Consider the following 17,789-nt stretch of genomic DNA (forward strand, 5'->3'; position numbering starts at 1 on the left):
GCGTCGGTCCTTACAGAATGACTATTGTAGCTGGAAATGGCAGATTTTTTATGGAATATCTAAATAGGCGTACAGAGGTCCATTATCAGGATCCATCACTCCTGTGTTCCAATGGCACGTTGTGTTAGCTAATCCAAGTTTATTATTTTAAAAGGCTAATTGATCATTTGAAAACCCTTTTGCAATTATGTTAGCACAGCTGAAAACTGTGGTTCTGATTAAAGAAGCAATAAAACTGGCCTTCTTTAGACTAGTTGAGTATCTGGAGCATCAGCATTTGTGGGTTCGATTACAGGCTCAAAATGGCCAGAAACAAAGAACTTTATTCTGAAACTCATCAGTCTATTCTTGTTCTGAGAAATGAAGGTTATTCCATGCGAGAAATTGCCAAGAAACTGAAGATCTCGTACAACACTGTGTACTACTCCCTTCACAGAACAGCACAAATTGTCTCTAACCAGGAGTGGGAGGCCCCAGTGCACAACTGAGCAAGAGGACAAGTACATTAGAGTGTCTAGTTTGAGAAAGAGACGCCTCACAAGTCCTCAACTGGCAGCTTCATTAAATAGTACCCGCAAAACACCAGTCTTAACGTCAACAGTGAAGAGGCGACTCCAGGATGCTGGCCTTCTAGGCATAGTTCCTCTGTCCAGTGTCTGTGTTCTTTTGCCCATCTTAATCTTTTATTGGCAAGTCTGAGATATGGCTTTTTCTTTGCAACTCTGCCATTCTGGTACCGCTACCAACATTTTAGCACTGACTGTTATGTGCTAGCTGTGTAGTCTGTGTTTATAAACGTGCAGTGACCGTAAAAATGTGCATTTGTAAAAGGAATTGGCAACTCGTTCTCATCTTCTTATCCAGGTAGACTACTTGATTTCAACATCTAAACAAAGTGAACAGGCTGTTGTTCAAACAGTTGGAGATGGACAGGAGGGTGTATTCATAACCAGTTCAACTGCTCTACCTTACTAGCAAGCAAATAGATCCAAGTTGGCTAGACTTTAAATAGAACGATTAGCTGGCTTGTGCTTGCGAGATTGTTTATGAGACCTGTGTTCATTTTCTATAACGGCTGCTACCAGAAGTTGGACTGAGTGGCGGAGCAGTCTAAGGCACTGCATCGCAGTGCTAGTGGCGTCACTACAGACGACAGATTAGATCCAGGGCTGTATCACAACTGGCCGTGATCGGGAACCTCATAGGGCGGCGCACAATTGGCCTAGCGTCGTCCGGGTTAGGGGAGGGTTTAGCCGGGGTAGGCCATCATTGTAAATAAGAATTTGTTCGTAACTGACTTGCCTAGTTAAATAAAGGTTAAATAAAATAAAACATTTGTGGATGTGCATGGATCTGGTTACATTTGTAAAATAAATTGGCATTTTCATAGACTTGAAAGCCAGATCAGTGATTTTTGCAAATAACATTTTTATAAAATACAATTATTACCACCCGTCTTATGGTTGAAGGCTTATATTTAGCATAGGTATAATTTACAAGTCCTGAATTCATTAGATTATTACTGACTGTTTGAAATGCAGTGTATTGATCTTTAATTGTGGAACAAAGCTTATTTAGAGAGAATATTTTTAGGGCATATCGCCCAGCCCTACTTGTGTCTCCATTCTATGTGCACCAAAATTCGATCTGATTCTCTGAATTGCCTTGTGAAAGCCTAATACTGTAAGATTGTTTTTAGAATGCGTAAACAACAACAGTAATTTTGTGATGGCGGGGATACAGGGCTGTGTTCCAAAGAAAACAAATACAAGTTTGCTTGCTCTAGTTCCTCAACAGCACAGCTAGAAGAGCTCAAAATAGTACCTTATGGTTGAAGTCTCTTCACACTTCGGAGAGGTGTGTGGCCACTTGGAGACAACAGTTAGTCCTCTCACTCAAACCCATGTCATATCTTTTGTTGCACCTACCCCAAATGTTCCATGAATATTCGTATCATGTTACTGAATGTATCCAGAGTATTTTTAGATTTCGTTATCAACAAATGTGGCAAAAAGTACAGTAAAAGTAAAATGCACACTAAATTGACAGTATAATGTTTGGATTCAGTCTTGAGTCAGATTAAGTGTTTTGTTCTCACCTTTAGTCTAATCATTTTCCCATGTTCAAACTGTTCCCTTTGATTGCTACCATGGTTATGCATTTCCATATTTCTTCTGTAAGAAACATTTCAATTTAGCCCTATCAATATAGCAAATTCCCACCAGTGTATGGAGTTAAAATGTACCCAGAACTTAATTGAGCAGCTGACCAATTACACAACACTTTAGTTCTGGGTTAACCGAGATTAAGGAGGAGAAGAAGTGTACTAAAAATGACTTCATCCTACTTCATGCTCCAAAGGAAACATCACTGGGAATATAACCGTTAAATCAGTTCATTCGTTTAGCTCTTTCCACAAAGGCAAAGTGGAATTGGAAAGAGGTTTGAAAAGGTTTTTTAGTGATATTTTCCTTTTTAAATATTTTTAAATATGAGTGATTTTTATAGGACTGCAGGCGGTGCTAAAATAAGCAGGAGGGAGGTAGTGAGAATGACTTTTCAAGCATAATATGCAATCCAAAGAGGCAGAATATCATCAATTTCCATCTTACTTCAGCGTTGTCCTACTCAGATGGCCGAGAGCACTTTGTTCATGTCCTCATCTAATGGGAAATTTGCACAGTTAGTGGATATGAATAGGACAAGGGACACTACTTCTAGCTTTCGATTAAAATTCAAGCCGCTGCTTTTGAGGATCACAGTGAGGTAGCTGGCTAGCAGCACAATGGTTGTAAAAAACCACATTCAGTGAATTAATCACATATAGGCCTACACACAAACACTGCTTGAGCGTACACACACCCACAGACATACAGTACATACACCCACCCACAGCATGTCGTGAATAACCAAAGGCACAAAGTAAATGTATGCATGATGAATCATCTATTAAATCTGAAACCTTATTGAAGGCTGCCCTGCAACATACACCTCATCATCAGACCTTGTGAAAGTTTTTCTGGACACAACTGTACTTTAAAATATGTTAATTTAGCTCTAGCTAGGGATGTGCATGGTTATATGAATATCCGAATGGACATTAGTCTTCAAATACTTGCCTGTGTATTTATTTTTGACAGAAAAAATATATGTAGGCCACTTTTAACACTGAAAAGGCTTTTTCTAAACTAATGAAAATATTCATGTGACATTTTTACATAGAAAGATATACCAAGACATTTCAAAGTATTAATTAAATAAAACAAACTTTTCAATGTAGTTTTTATGACGTGCACCATGCTCCCCATAAGAAGACCAGTAGCATTCATGTGTGTAGCTTGTTGTTTATGTTGGCCAATCGAAGCGGCTCAATGTGTAGCAAGTAGAGTGAGAGTTCACTAATGCACGAAGGAATTAAAAGTTAGCAAAATGAGGAGGAGTAGGCTACAACGGGCAACCTACAGGTAGGCTGTTGTGTTAACTGAATGGGGTTGGGGGAAAAGCCCAGCATATGGCCTCGTTTAGCCTAACTAGCCTCTCTAGGCTACTCCAGTCAAGACAGGCACTGTTATATGGGATGATAAATAACATTGTGGCTACTACAAGTTAGCTAGTCTTGGCTGTAGCCGAGTTTCCTTGGCGTCTCTTTCTCCATCCATCTGCTCCCTCCAATGACTGTAAGGCTCGCTCCCATCTCACACACACCGCCCCCTCTGCAGCTGCAGCAATAGAGCGCCAGCCTCTCTCCCACGCCCAGCAGTGCTCAGGTTAAAAACGTATATTTAAGAAACACATGTGTGGCTCACAAGGACCACACTAGTCCCTACTCCAGCACAGAATCATCCATAACACACATCAACAACTACTCCATGTAGCTACCACTCAGAGGGAGAGAGGGAAAGAGAGAAAGGGAGAGAGGGAAAGAAGAGTTGAATTATGAGCAAAAAAAACAAAGTGGGAGTGTATTGGATATTGGGAAGGAGTTGGAAAGAAGGGAGAAAAGTTGGGACGGAGAAAGGTTGAGAATCAATAAAAGAGGAAGATAACAGAGTTACAGTAAGGTAATATGTCTCTACAGCCACAGTCCAGTTAGGTTTGACCCATCTCATTAATTGATCAGAGCAGAGCAAGAGACCGAATCCTAGAGAGGAATTAGGGCTAGAACCTGTGGCAAAAGAGTTAATCCATCTTGCCTGGGGACATAGCTGTACCACTATGGAGGAGAAAATTACTCACCTGAATAAGCCCAGTAGGAGTCTCCTCCTGCTGCCCTCCTCTCCCTCACCCTGCCCCCCATGCTCCCATGATGCTCTTTTCCTACTGTCCCCGACTGGCCACCCTGTAGAGCTGAAGGAAATAAGAGAGACAGAGGTTAGAGGTCAGAAAGAATATATAAGAAAAACCTAATATTGAGTTGCACCCCTTTTGCCCTTAGAACAGCCTCAATTTGTTGGGGAATTGACCCTACAAGGTGTTGAAAGTGTTCCACAGGGATGCTGCCCCATGTTGACTCCAATGCTTCCCACAGTTGTGTAAAGTTGGCTTGATATCCTTTGGGTGGTTGACCATTCTTGATACACACGGGAAACTGTTGTGAGAAAAACCCAGCAGTATTGCAATTCTTGACACACACAAACCAATGCGCCTGGCACCTACTACTATACCCTGTTCAAAGGCACTTAAATATTTTGTCTTGCCCATTCACCCTCTGAATGGCACACATACACAATCCATGTCTCAATTGCCTCAAGGCTTAAAAAATATTCTTTAACCAGTCTCCTCCCCTTCATCTACACTGACTGAAGTGGATTTAACAAGTTACATCAATAAAGGATCATAGCTTTCACCTGGATTCACCTGGTCAGGCTGTCATAGAAAGAGCAGGTGTTCTTAACCCATAAAAGTCTAAGCCCTGTTTAAGCTGGGGGAGTACTACTAAGCTATACGGAATTGTTTTAAGAAGGTTGTACCAAGGATCATTTTGCTACTTGATTTAGAATTTTAACACCCATTGAAGTATCCCAAAAAATCTGAAACAATTATTTGATGAAAAAAATGTTGGGGCATTAATGCTATTAGCCCATACAAACACATTGAAAAAAAGATTGACTACATGGAACAACAGATAGTCCCAAACAAATATCTAAAATATTTTTTTTTTGTAAGTGTCTTTCCTCTATCTGAGAGATGCAGTACATGGCTGACACATGCTCGTCAAACATGTCATTCCAAAATCATGGGCATTAATATGGAGTTGGTCCCCCCTTTGCTGCTATAACAGCCTCCACTTTTTATGGAAGGTTTTCAACTAGATGTTGGAACATTGCTGCGGGACTTGCTTCCATTCTGCCACAAGAGCATTAGTAAAGTCTGGCACTGATGTTGGGCGATTAGGCCTGGCTCGCAGTCGGCGTTCCAATTCATCCCAAAGGTGTTCGATGGGGTTGAGGTCAGGGCTCTTTGCGGATCAGTCAAGTTCTTACACAGTGATCAAACTATTTCTTTACGGACCTCGCTTTGTCCACAGAGGCATTGTCATGCTGAAACAGGAAAGGGCCATCCCAAAACTGTTGCCAGACCATTATTTCTCCTCCAACAAACTTTACAGTTGGAAATGGCACTATGCATTCGGGCAGGTAGCGTTCTCATGGCATCCGCCAAACACAGACTCAAATTGCCAGGTGGTGAAGCGTGATTCATCACTCCATAGAACGCACTTCCACTGCTCCAGAGTCCATTGGCGGCGAGCTTTACACCACTCCAGCCAACACTTGACATTGTGCATGGTGATCTTAGGCTTGTGTGCGGCTGCTCGGACATGGTAACCCATTTTATGAAGCTTCCGACAAACAGTTGTTTTGCTGACGTTGCTTTCAGAGGCAGTTTGGAACTGTTGCAAACAAGGACAGACAATTTTTACGCGCCATGCGCTTCAGCACTCGGCGATCCCATTCTGTGAGCTTGTGTGGCACACCACTTCGCGGGGTAGCCGTCGTTGGTCCTAGATGTTTCCACTTATATTTCCACAATAACAGTTTCCACTTATGTTTCCACAATAACAGCCCTTACAGTTGACCGGGCAGATCTAGCAGGGCAGAAATTTGAAGAACTGACTTGGTGGAAAGGTGGCATCCTATGACTGTGTCATGTTGAAAGTCACAGAGTTCCTCAGTAAGGCCATTCTACTGACAACGTTTGTCTATTGGGATTGGATGGTTGTGTACTCGATTTTTTACACCTGTCAGCAACGAGTGTGGCTGAAATAGCCGAACCCACTCATTTGAAGGCATGTCCACCTACTGTTGGCCATGTAGTGTATAAGAAAGATCAGGAAAACATTTTATTTTTAAAACATTTTTATTTTGCCTTACTGGTATTACCCCTACAAAGGGCACTGAATAAAATATTCACTATATGGAACAACAGATAGTCCCTCCCAAATCTAAATGAAGTTTATTCTGAAGTGTCTATCCTACTGTATATCTAAGAGATATAAGATAGATCAGGAAACATTTGTTGTTTTTTTACATGTTTTGAACCCCTTATTTTTGTCACTAAACAGTCTCCATATACTGTATACTTCCATGAAGAGGCCTGCGGGTGTCTCACATTTAAACAGAGGGGTCATACTATTGTGTAGCCAAAACTGCTTAAAGACGCTACAGACATAAGTTGGCAGATCGACTGTACCGACTTCAGACGAGTCCCAAGACGCTTCTGGGGGTCGTAGAGCAAAACGAAGAACACCATCATGTTCGTGGGAGTCTCATCTTTCCTAATCTTTCATAATAGTTTGGACACTACAGATGATTTTGTGAGAAGAGCGATTTTCGGGCTGTCTCATGGACTGAAAAACACTGCTCTAGCTCTGTCACCTTTCACTGCAAATGCAGAAGTGTTACATACTGATATATCTAGCTTAAACTGACAGATTTTTATGGGGATTTTTTTTGTTATGCTAATTCGATTTCCGCAGGGGCGCGGACATCGACCTTAGGGGGTTAATGTTTTGTATAGTCAGTGTATGTTAGAAATGTCTAAACTTGGGCCTCCTGAGTGGCACAGCGGTCTAAGGCACTGCATGGCAGTGCTAGAGGTGTTACTACAGACCCAGGTTCATTCCTGAGCTGTGCCGCAGTGGCCGGGAGTCCCATAGGACGATGCACATTTGGCCCAGCGTCATCGAGGTTAAGGGAGGGTTTGGCCGGTGGGGCTTTATTTGGCTCATCGCACTCCTTGTGGGGCGCCTGCGGGTTGACCCCGGTCGCCAGTTGAACAGTGTTTCCTCCAACACATTGGTGCGATTGGCTCCCGGGTTAAGTAGCACGGTTAGTCGGGTTATGTTTCGGAGGACACTTGGCTCCACTTTCACCTCTCCCGAGTCCATTGAGGAGTTGCAGCGATGAGACAAGATCTTAAAAATTGGGGAGAAAAAAGGAGCAAAATACATTTTTTATTTTTATTTTTACAAATAATAAATTAAAAACATTTCTATACTTAGATTTTAGTGGGCTTAATAGGTACACTTACCCTATTGTTTAATATTTTCTGTATTTACATTGAATGAAAAATGTTTTGGGATCTACAGTATATAAAAAAATTACATATGTATAATTCTAACTGCAATACAAAGTTATAAAATACTAAAAAAGTGTTCCTGGTCTTTGTATGTTAAACTCTAGGGAATGGGATAGATGTTGCTGTCTCAGCCTCAGGCAGGTCAATTAAGCCAAACTGCTGAGTAGGAGCCAGAACAATCTGGGCAATCATCCAAAATGATGAAGAGAGCAAAGAAAGAAAGGAACCATTCTGTGAGCCTTTATAACATCACAACTATGAAGACTGGAGCTGTAGGTGGGTGTGGGTGGGATAACTCCTGAGAGGTCAAAGGTTTTTAGGGGGTTTGTGGTGCAACAGAACACGGATAGGAGACTGTACTTCTTGTATATCATGCACTGACACAAAGGTGAACCAAACAATGTACACTCTTCACTTCCTCTGTAACTCCCCTTTCATAAAATAACCCTACTTTGCCATCCATTTTGTAGTGATGGAGGGAGAGTGAGATGGAGAGTTCAATCAGGGCAGAACAGAACATGCTGTGGGGGTTAAACAGTCAGAGACCTGGAGAAACAGAATAGACTCTGGTGGTATACAGCCAGAGACCTGGAGAACCAGATGATAGTTTGATTGGCCCACAGGCCTTACCAGCAAAAGCAGGAGAAGACTGCCTGCCCCCACAGTAACCACAGCCCAGGTGTCATCATTGCTACACACAATGTAATGCATTTTATTCCTCATTGCCTCCTGTGTGGATAATTTAACCTACAGTATGTGTCTGTCTTCCCTCTGTGTGGACCTTAATCAGAAGTAATGATCACAACCATCAGGGTTGATCCAAGGGGGAGGTGGAACAACAACAATAATAGTTTATCTGAAAACCCTCAGAGCCCTTTGATACTCGAGGCTGCTCTCCCACACACTCACCATCCATCAACTGTATTCAGACGGTGCCTGGATTTCCTGAACAAACTGTATTCTGGAAATTGATGAGGAGGCTGTACTGTGCACCGAAATATAAACTGCAATTTGATAATAACCAAATTGAAAAAGCAATTTTTCTTTCTGATAAGGTTGTTTAGGTGGTTTTAGATTACTGCCCATTCACTACTGCCCAGGCCACACAAGCTCACAGAATGGGTCTGCCAAGTGCTGAAGCGCGTAAAAATTGTCTGTCCTCAGTTGCAAAACTCACTACCGAGTTCCAAACTGCCTCTGGAAGCAACGTCAGCACAATAACTGTTTGTCTCGAGCTTCATGAAATGGGTTTCATGGCTGAGTAGCCACACACAAGCCTAAGATCACCATGTGCAATGCCAAGTGTCAGCTGGAGTGGTGTAAAGCTCCCTGCCATTGGACTCTGGAGGTGTGGAAACGCGTTCTCTGGAGTGATGAATCACGCTTTACCATCTGGCAGTCCAACGGACGAATCTGGGTTTAGCGGAGGCCAGGAGAACGCTACCTGCCCGAATGCACAGTGCCAACTGTTTTTCATGGTTCAGGCGAGGCCTCTTACTTCCAGTGAAGGGAAATCTTAATGCTACAGCATGCAATGACATTCTAGACAATTCTGTGCTTCCAACTTTGTGGCAACAGTTTGGGGAAGGCCCTTTCCTGTTTCAGCATGACAATGCCCCCGTGCACAAAGCGAGGTCCATACAGAAATGGTTTGTCGAGATTGATGTGGAAGAACTTGACTGGACTGCACAGAGTCCTGACCTCAACCCCATCGAACACCTTTGGGATGAATTGGAACGCCAACTGAGAGCCAGGCTTAATCGCCAAACATCAATGCCCGACCTCACTAATGCTCACGGCTGAATGGAAGCCAGTCCCGGCAGCAATGTTCCAACATCTTGTGGAAGAGTGGAGGCTGTTACAGCAGCAAAGGGGGGACCAACTCCATTAATGCCCATGATTTTGGAATTAGATGTTCGATGAGCAGGTGCCCACATACTTTTGATCGGGTACTGTTTGTTAGCTGCTGTCTGCAGGAGGGAGAAGGAGCGAGACACTGTAGCCCAACACATCTAGAGTGCACCAGTAACAGAGATACTGGGCTCTTCTGGCGTAGGCTATGAACTTGCACGTGGGGGGGTGGTATGCTCTCACCATGTATCTCATTGAACCAGGTTATCCACTGAGAAAGGAGAAAGGGGAAGCTGTCCATCCCTGCGTTTGAAAGACTAGCCACACAGATACAGTAAAGATTTTCAATTTTCCCTGAGAGCCTACCCTGGGTGTGTGTGTGTCTGAGTTATACAAAGGTCTCTGACTTCTCTCTCCTTCAGATGAGCGCAATACTACAGTAGTGGTGTAGGTAAGCAATATTAGAATGCCTCCATCTTACAGTGACTCAGTCATCAAATACACTCATCCTACCCTGCAACCTTTAATGCTCTGTTCTCAGTAGCTCCTCTCTCGCCCACCTCAGCCCAATTACCAGACACCAAAGATCATCTTTTAGGCCAACACGCACTCAGAGACCCAAACAGCTTAGCTGCCTGCTGCAACTTGGTAAACATTTCCTTCTGCCAAGAACATTTAGAAGTATAATAATATCACCCACCACATCCTACAAATGGAAGCGTATGTACCCAGGATAGGGCTGTGGAAGTGGAGCCATGCCTATTGATTGAGAACACCCACTCCTCTCTAGTATTGTGTCATTGGGGAGTAGGGGGCGGATTGTAACTTTAGCCTTAGGAGTCAGAGGGGGATTCCTTTATTATTCTACAGCCCTCTCTTGAGAGTGACTCATAGCTTTAGCTTGGTTCACACACACACACACACACACACGCACGCACGCACGCACGCACGCACGCACGCACGCACGCACACACACACACACACACACACACACACACACACACACACACACACACACACACACACACACATATACACACACACACACACACGCACGCACACACACACACACAGGCCTCTCCTCTGCCCAGCTCAGTTCTTACTGGTAGTTGCATCATTAGAAGTGGGATTAATTAAGATTCTTCTCTCTGGCTTCAGGTGGTGCACTGTTCTGTTATGATCAAAAAGGTAGCACTATATCTTCAGCACAACAACGCTGATCTGGGAGAAAGTCATTGATGCTATATGAATAAGACAACTAATGACTAATGTTTTGTTAGCATCAATGAGCATATGAGGGATACAAAGTACTTGGTATGCATGTAGTAATTTTGGCTTTTGAGATGTAAGACAGACAGATGTCAGTGATCAAGACTTTTCTTTGATGTTCAGAAATACTGACAGGTGTCAGAAAATGGCTTCTATTGAAACATATTGAAGATGATACTCCATGTCTCCTGTCTGTGATGAAGGGAGGTGAAAGAGCTAGCAGCTTATATCTAAATTGATAGTGTGGCAAGATGAATAGAGTTAGAAAGAGGGGGAGAGAGACAGAGGGGTAGAGTGAGACAGAGACACAGAGTGAGACAGAGAGAGAGCGCATAGCCTTGCTATTGAGAGAGGCCGCCGTTGGCAGACCAGGCTCTCAAGAGAAGACAGGCTATGTGCACACTGCCCACAAAATGAGGTGGAAACTGAGCTGCACTTTCTAACCTCCTGACAAATGTATGACCATATTAGAGACACATATTTCCCTCAGATTACACAGATCCATAAAGAATTCGAAAAACAAATCCATTTTGATAAACTCCCATATATATTGGGTGAAATACCACAGTATGCCATCACAGCATCAAGATTTGTAACCTGTTGCCACAAGAAAAGGGCAACCAGTGAAGAACAAAGCACATTGTAAATACAACCCATATTTATGCTTATTTATTTCCCCTTCTGTATTTTCACTATTTGCACATTGTCATGTGTTCTTGGTGACCTTCAATGCTGCAGACATGTTTTGGTACCCTTCCCCTGATCTGTTCCTCGACACAAACCTGTCTCAGAGCTCTACGAACAATTCCTTCAACCTTATGGCTCGGTTTTTGCTCTGACATGCACCGTCAACTGTGGGACCTTATATAGACAGCTTTTTATGTGCCTCTCCAAATCATGTCCAATCAACTGAATTTTCCACAGGTGGACTCCAATCAAGTTCTAGAAAAATTGCAAGGATGATCTATGGAAACAGGACGCACCTGAGCTCAATTTCGAGTCTCATAGCAAAGGGTCTGAATACTTATGTAAATAAGGTATTTATGTTTTTTATTCTTAATAAATTAGTAGAAAGAATTAACTACCTGTTTTCGCTTTGCCATTATGGGGTATTTTGTGTAGATTGATGTGAAACAAATATAATTGTATACATTTTAGAATAAGGCTGTACCGTTACAAAATGTGGAAAAAGTCAAGGGGTCTGAATACTTTCTGAATGCACTGTATGTGTTAGGTTTTTTGCTACTGTTGGTAGCATTAGCTAGCGATAGTTGACTGTACCTGCACACAAGCTATGGTACTTTTCATCTTACAACTTGTCTTTCATATTATTTTTAAATAGTTAGCTAACATGTTTTCAGCACTTTTACTTCCCTGATTTATCAAAACTCGTTTTCTTATGCTCTCTCACGTCTCACTGCAGCAAACATAGAGTGAGCAAAATGTTTGAAACATCAAATCACAATATATATAGAATCGTGAGAATCGCAATACATATCGCATCGGCACCTAAGTATCGTGAAAATATCATTTACTGCTCAAAGAAATAAAGGGAACACTTAAACAACACATCCTAGCCTGTTAGGGCTAGGGGGCAGTATTTACACGGCCGGATAAAAAACGTACCCGATTTAATCTGGTTACTACTTCTGCCCAGTAACTAGAATATGCATATAATTATTGGCTTTGGATAGAAATCACCCTAAAGTTTCTAAAACTGTTTGAATGGTGTCTGTGAGTATAACAGAACTCATATGGCAGGCAAAAACCTGAGAAGGTTTAGGCGCATGCCCGATTCGACCCCGTGCTGTATTTTCTTTCGGCTGTTTACCTAATTGCAGACTCCCGGTCGGAATATTATCGCTTTTTTACGAGAAAAATGCCATAAAAATTGATTTTAAACAGCGGTTGACATGCTTCGAAGTACGGTAATGAAATATTTAGAAATCTTTTGTCACGAAATGCGCCGTGCGCGTGACCGTTATTTACTATTGGGATAGTGTCTTGAACGCACAAACAAAACGTCGCTGTTGGAACATAACTATGATTATTTTGGACCAAACCTACATTTGCTATTGAAGTAGAAGTCCTGGGAGTGCATTCTGACGAAGAACAGGAAAGGTAATCAAACTTTTCTAATAGTAAATCTGAGTTTGGTGAGTGCTAAACTTGATGGGTGTCTAAATAGCTAGCCCTGTGATGCCGGGCTATCTACTTAGAATATTGCAAAATGTGCTTTCACCGAAAAGCTATTTTAAAATCGGACATATCGAGTGCATAGAGGAGTTCTGTATCTATAATTCTTAAAATAATTGTTATGCTTTTTGTGAACGTTTATCGTGAGTAATTTAGTAAATTGTTAGTAAATTCATCGGAAGTTTGCGGGGGTATGCTAGTTCTGAACGTCACATGCTAATGTAAAAAACTGGTTTTTGATATAAATATGAACTTGACTGAACAAAACATGCATGTATTGTATAACATAATGTCCTAGGGTTGCCATCTGATGAAGATCATCAAAGGTTAGTGCTGCATTTAGCTGTCTTCTGGGTTTTTGTGACATTATATGCTAGCTTGAAAAATGGGTGTCTGATTATTTCTGGCTGGGTACTCTGCTGACATAATCTAATGTTTTGCTTTTGTTGTAAAGCCTTTTTGAAATCGGACAGTGTGGTTAGATTAACGAGAGTCTTGTCTTTAAATAGCTGTAAAATAGTCATATGTTTGAGAAATTGAAGTAATAGCATTTTTAGGGTATTTGAAAATCGCGCCACAGGATTCAACTGGCTGTTACGTAGGTGGGACGATTTGGTGCCACCTGCCCTAGAGAGGCTAGATCTGAATGAAAAAAATAATCTTATGAAATACTTTTTTCTTTACATAGTTGAATGTGCTGACAACAAAATCACACAAAAATAATCAATGGAAATCCAATTTATCAACCCATGGAGGTCTGTATTTGGAGTCACACTCAAAATTAAAGTGGAAAACCACACTACAGGCTGATCCAACTTTGATGTAATGTCCTTAAAACAAGTCAAAATTAGGCTCAGTAGTGTGTGTGGCCTCCACGTGCCTGTATGACCTCCCTACAATGCCTGGGCATGCTCCTGATGAGGTGGTGGATGGTCTCCTGAGGGATCTCCTCCCAGACCTGGACTAAAGCATCCGCCAACTCCTGGACAGTCTGTGGTGCAACGTGGCGTTGGTGGATGGAGCGAGATATGATGTCCCAGATGTGCTCAATTGGATTCAGGTCTGGGGAACGGGCGGGCCAGTCTATAGCATCAATGCCTTCCTCTTGCAGGAACTGCTGACACACTCCAGCCACATGAGGTCTAGCATTGTCTTGCATTAGGAGGAACCCAGGGCCAACCGCACCAGCATATGGTCTCACAAGGGTTTGAGGATCTCATCTCGGTACCTAATGGCAGTCAGGCTACCTCTGGAGAGCACATGGAGGGCTGTGCGGCCTCCCAAAGAAATGCCACCCCACACCATGACTGACCCACCGCCAAACCGGTCATGCTGGAGGATGTTGCAGGCAGCAGAACGTTCTCCACGGCGTCTCCAGACTCTGTCACGTCTGTCACGTGCTCAGTGTGAACCTGCTTTCATCTGTGAAGAGCACAGGGCGCCAGTGGCGAATTTGCCAATCTTGGTGTTCTCTGGCAAATGCCAAACGTCCTGCACGGTGTTGGGCTGTAAGCACAACCCCCACCTGTGGACGTCGGGCCCTCATAACACCCTCATGGAGTCTGTTTATGACTGTTTGAGCAGACACATGCACATTTGTGGCCTGCTGGAGGTCATTTTGCAGGGCTCTGGCAGTGCTTCTCCTGCTCCTCCTTGCACAAAGGCGGAGGTAGCGGGCCTGCTGCTGGGTTGTTGCCCTCCTACGGCCTCCTCCACGTCTCCTGATGTACTGGCCTGTGTCCTGGTAGCGCCTCCATGCTCTGGACACTACGCTGACAGACACAGCAAACCTTCTTGCCACAGCTCGCATTGATGTGTCATCCTGGATGAGCTGCACTACCTGAGCCACTTGTGTGGGTTGTAGACTCCGTCTCATGCTACCACTAGAGTGAAAGCACCGCCAGCATTCAAAAGTGACCAAAACATCAGCCAGAAGCATAGGAACTGAGAAGTGGTCTGTGGTCCCCACCTGCAGAACCACTCCTTTATTGGGGGTGTCTTGCTAATTGCCTATAATTTCCACCTGTTGTCTATTCCATTTGCACAACAGCATGTGAAATGTATTGTCAATCAGTGTTGCTTCCTAAGTGGACAGTTTGATTTCACAGAAGTGTCATTGACTTGGAGTTACATTGTGTTGTTTAAGTGTTCCCTTTATCTTTTGGAGCAGTGTATATCATGAGGTCCCTGGCAATTCCTCGCCCTAGTTACAAGCATCTGAGTTGACGAATGCTAAAATGGAACTTGCTTCATAAAAACCAACGTGGGTGCATGGAAGATCACACTTGGTCCCTTTCAGCCAATTTTTGTGAACTCAGTGCGGTTCACAAAATGTTTGGTGCAGTGTGAACACTCCAAAAGAACTCAGACCCCTGAAAAGAGCCCTCAAAGCAAACTGATCAGAGTCCATCTCAAGAGGTGTTTTGAGTTCAGTTCGCTTTAATTACGCAGTCCGGTTCCCTTTTTTAGGGGAATGTGAACACAAATCTCCCCAGGATCGCTTGTAATTATTCTCGCACCACACACTAGACTGCAACATCGTTTCCATGCTATAACGTCTCACATTGGTGCCATATGATGATGTGCAGGTTTGTGGAAAAAACGTGTGCCATTTTTTATTTTTTTATTTGCAATTGTCAAAGATACAGAGAAATTCCAAAATATGTGTAGAGTTTTGTACCGACATGATGTATAGATCATTTGGTTGCAATATGTGATCTATAGACTAAGACAGCTTCATATGCTGGTTATTCGATTGTGGGGCTTGAATAGTGGAAGAAGACCACAACATTCAGTTGATGTCGGAAGTTTACATACACTTAGGTTGGAGTCATTAAAACTCGATTTTCAACCACCACAAACTTCTTGTTAACAAACTATAGTTTTGGCAAGTCGGTTAGTACATCTACAAAAATAGAACTGTTTGGCCATAATGACCAGCATTATGTTTGGAGGAAAAAGGGGGATGCTTGCAAGCCGAAGAACACCATCCCAACCATGAAACACGGGGGTGGCAACATCATGGGCCAAAATTCACCCAACTTATTGTGGGAAGCTTGTGGAAGGCTACCCGAAACGTTTGACCCAAGTTAAACAATTTAAAGCCAATGCTACCAAATACTAATTGAGTGTATGTAAACGTCTGGGAATATGATGAAAGAAATAAAAGCTGAAATAAATCATTCTCTCTACTATTATTCTGACATTTCACATTCTCAAAATAAAGTGGTGATCCTAACTGACCTAAAACAGGGAATTTTTACTCGGATTAAATGTCAGGAATTGTGAAAAACTGAGTTTAAATATATTTGGCTAAGGTGTATGTAAACTTCTGACTTCAACTGTATTTGGTGAGAATCACAACATAAGGTACAAAATCAATAATAGCTCTAAAAGGGGCAGTAGCCTACATTGGGTGTACAATTTTCAACTATAGCATTATTTACTCTTCTGCCAATATTATCTTCTGATTATAATTATTGTGTCTGATCTTTTAACACGAGTTCCAAATATCTCTAACAGTTGCCCCTGAGTGAGTTTTTTTATGTATGTGATGTCAGAATGCACTCACTTTTCCAAAATGTGATTGTTACGCAAAAGGACAGTTAACCCATCCTGCCCTCAAACCAAGACACTATAGGTTATGTTTCAACTTGTCAATTCCTAATTATTTTCTAAACATTTTTTCTAAGAACAGTTTTAATTGAGGTGTGTTCCCCTCCTCATTAATTCAGAAGAAGTAGCCCACACACTTTTCCCCCTGGCACATTTTCTGGCTCGCGCTCGCATTACCTTCATTGTTGTTTTCCTTACAAATAATAACTTTGGTCATGTGTGCTTTCCTATCAAAGTCAGTTACTTTTTTTCTGTATATCGTGTTGTCGTTTCTACTGTAGCATACAGTATTGTATGTATGGAGCATAATGTATTTACCGTTTTATACACGTTTTCAGGTGCAAATCATGCATTCTGATTATTGCATCGATTGTAATGGACACCTATGATGTGTGTAAAATATTTTTTGGAAGGTTATACTGATTATGATGAGCTAATGCTAAGCTATTTGCCAGCTATGAGTGGCGCCATGTTTGTTGACATTATACAATGCAGTCTGGGTGTCACGTAAACGTCTGTCAGACTAAAGATGTTATAACAAAATTAAGTGAAGGAATGGTTCACTCATCTTTCGAGTAAACTACGGAAGTGAATGAAGGGAAGTGAATGATCGTAGACGACACACCCCCTTCAACATGCATACTGCAAACAGACCAAACTCATCTTGTCACCTCTTCTTATCTTTGGTTGACGCGAAACAAACAATCATGATGGCGTGCATAAACTACCCATCAGACACTTTTGATTTTTAGAAAGTATTTTATTTGGGTTTCTCAAGGTTTGGCGGGTTATGCAACTGGGTCAACTTTGAGCACCTTTATCTCCTACATGTTCTGGTATTCAGGTCCAAAAAATCACTTTCTGACCACTTCTTGCATTGGCAAACAAGTACAGAAAGTTTTGTTTAAATCAAAATGGAGGCTGTCAAAAAGTGATTGAATTCAAATGGATTTACCCAACAGTTAGCTAGCTAAATGTCCATGAATGTTTCATGTGTCATTTGACAAGCACCCAAATTAATATAATTGATTCCCAAATGGTTTTGGTATTTTAACCTGTGTGCCATGATCACGTCTGGTGTGAATAGACAAAAATCAACACAGCGCACGGCCTGTCTGGTCAAGGTGTCAGCCATAGTGACTCCTGAAGGTCGAGTGGTGCCCGGTCATTCTTAAAAAGGGGGCTAATGATTGTTTTGTCTGAATTACTTAGTGGCTTGGAAATACCACGACATTACAAAAGTAGGCAAATAATTATTAGAAAACAACTTTGCCATTATT

General features: G+C 42.2%; 1 protein-coding gene across 1 annotated transcript in view; it reads right to left on the bottom strand.

The window, feature by feature from the left end:
- LOC115150327 (receptor-type tyrosine-protein phosphatase gamma) overlaps positions 1–17,789 on the bottom strand; it is a 256,267-nt gene that overhangs the window by 209,486 nt on the left and 28,992 nt on the right. Inside the window, exon 2 of the mRNA XM_029693504.1 lies at positions 4,237–4,347. Within this exon, the coding sequence (XP_029549364.1) occupies positions 4,237–4,347 (111 nt within the window). The remainder of the gene's footprint in view (positions 1–4,236; positions 4,348–17,789) is intronic.

Source organism: Salmo trutta, chromosome 16 (genome assembly GCF_901001165.1).
Source record: "Salmo trutta chromosome 16, fSalTru1.1, whole genome shotgun sequence".
NCBI lineage: Eukaryota > Metazoa > Chordata > Actinopteri > Salmoniformes > Salmonidae > Salmo > Salmo trutta.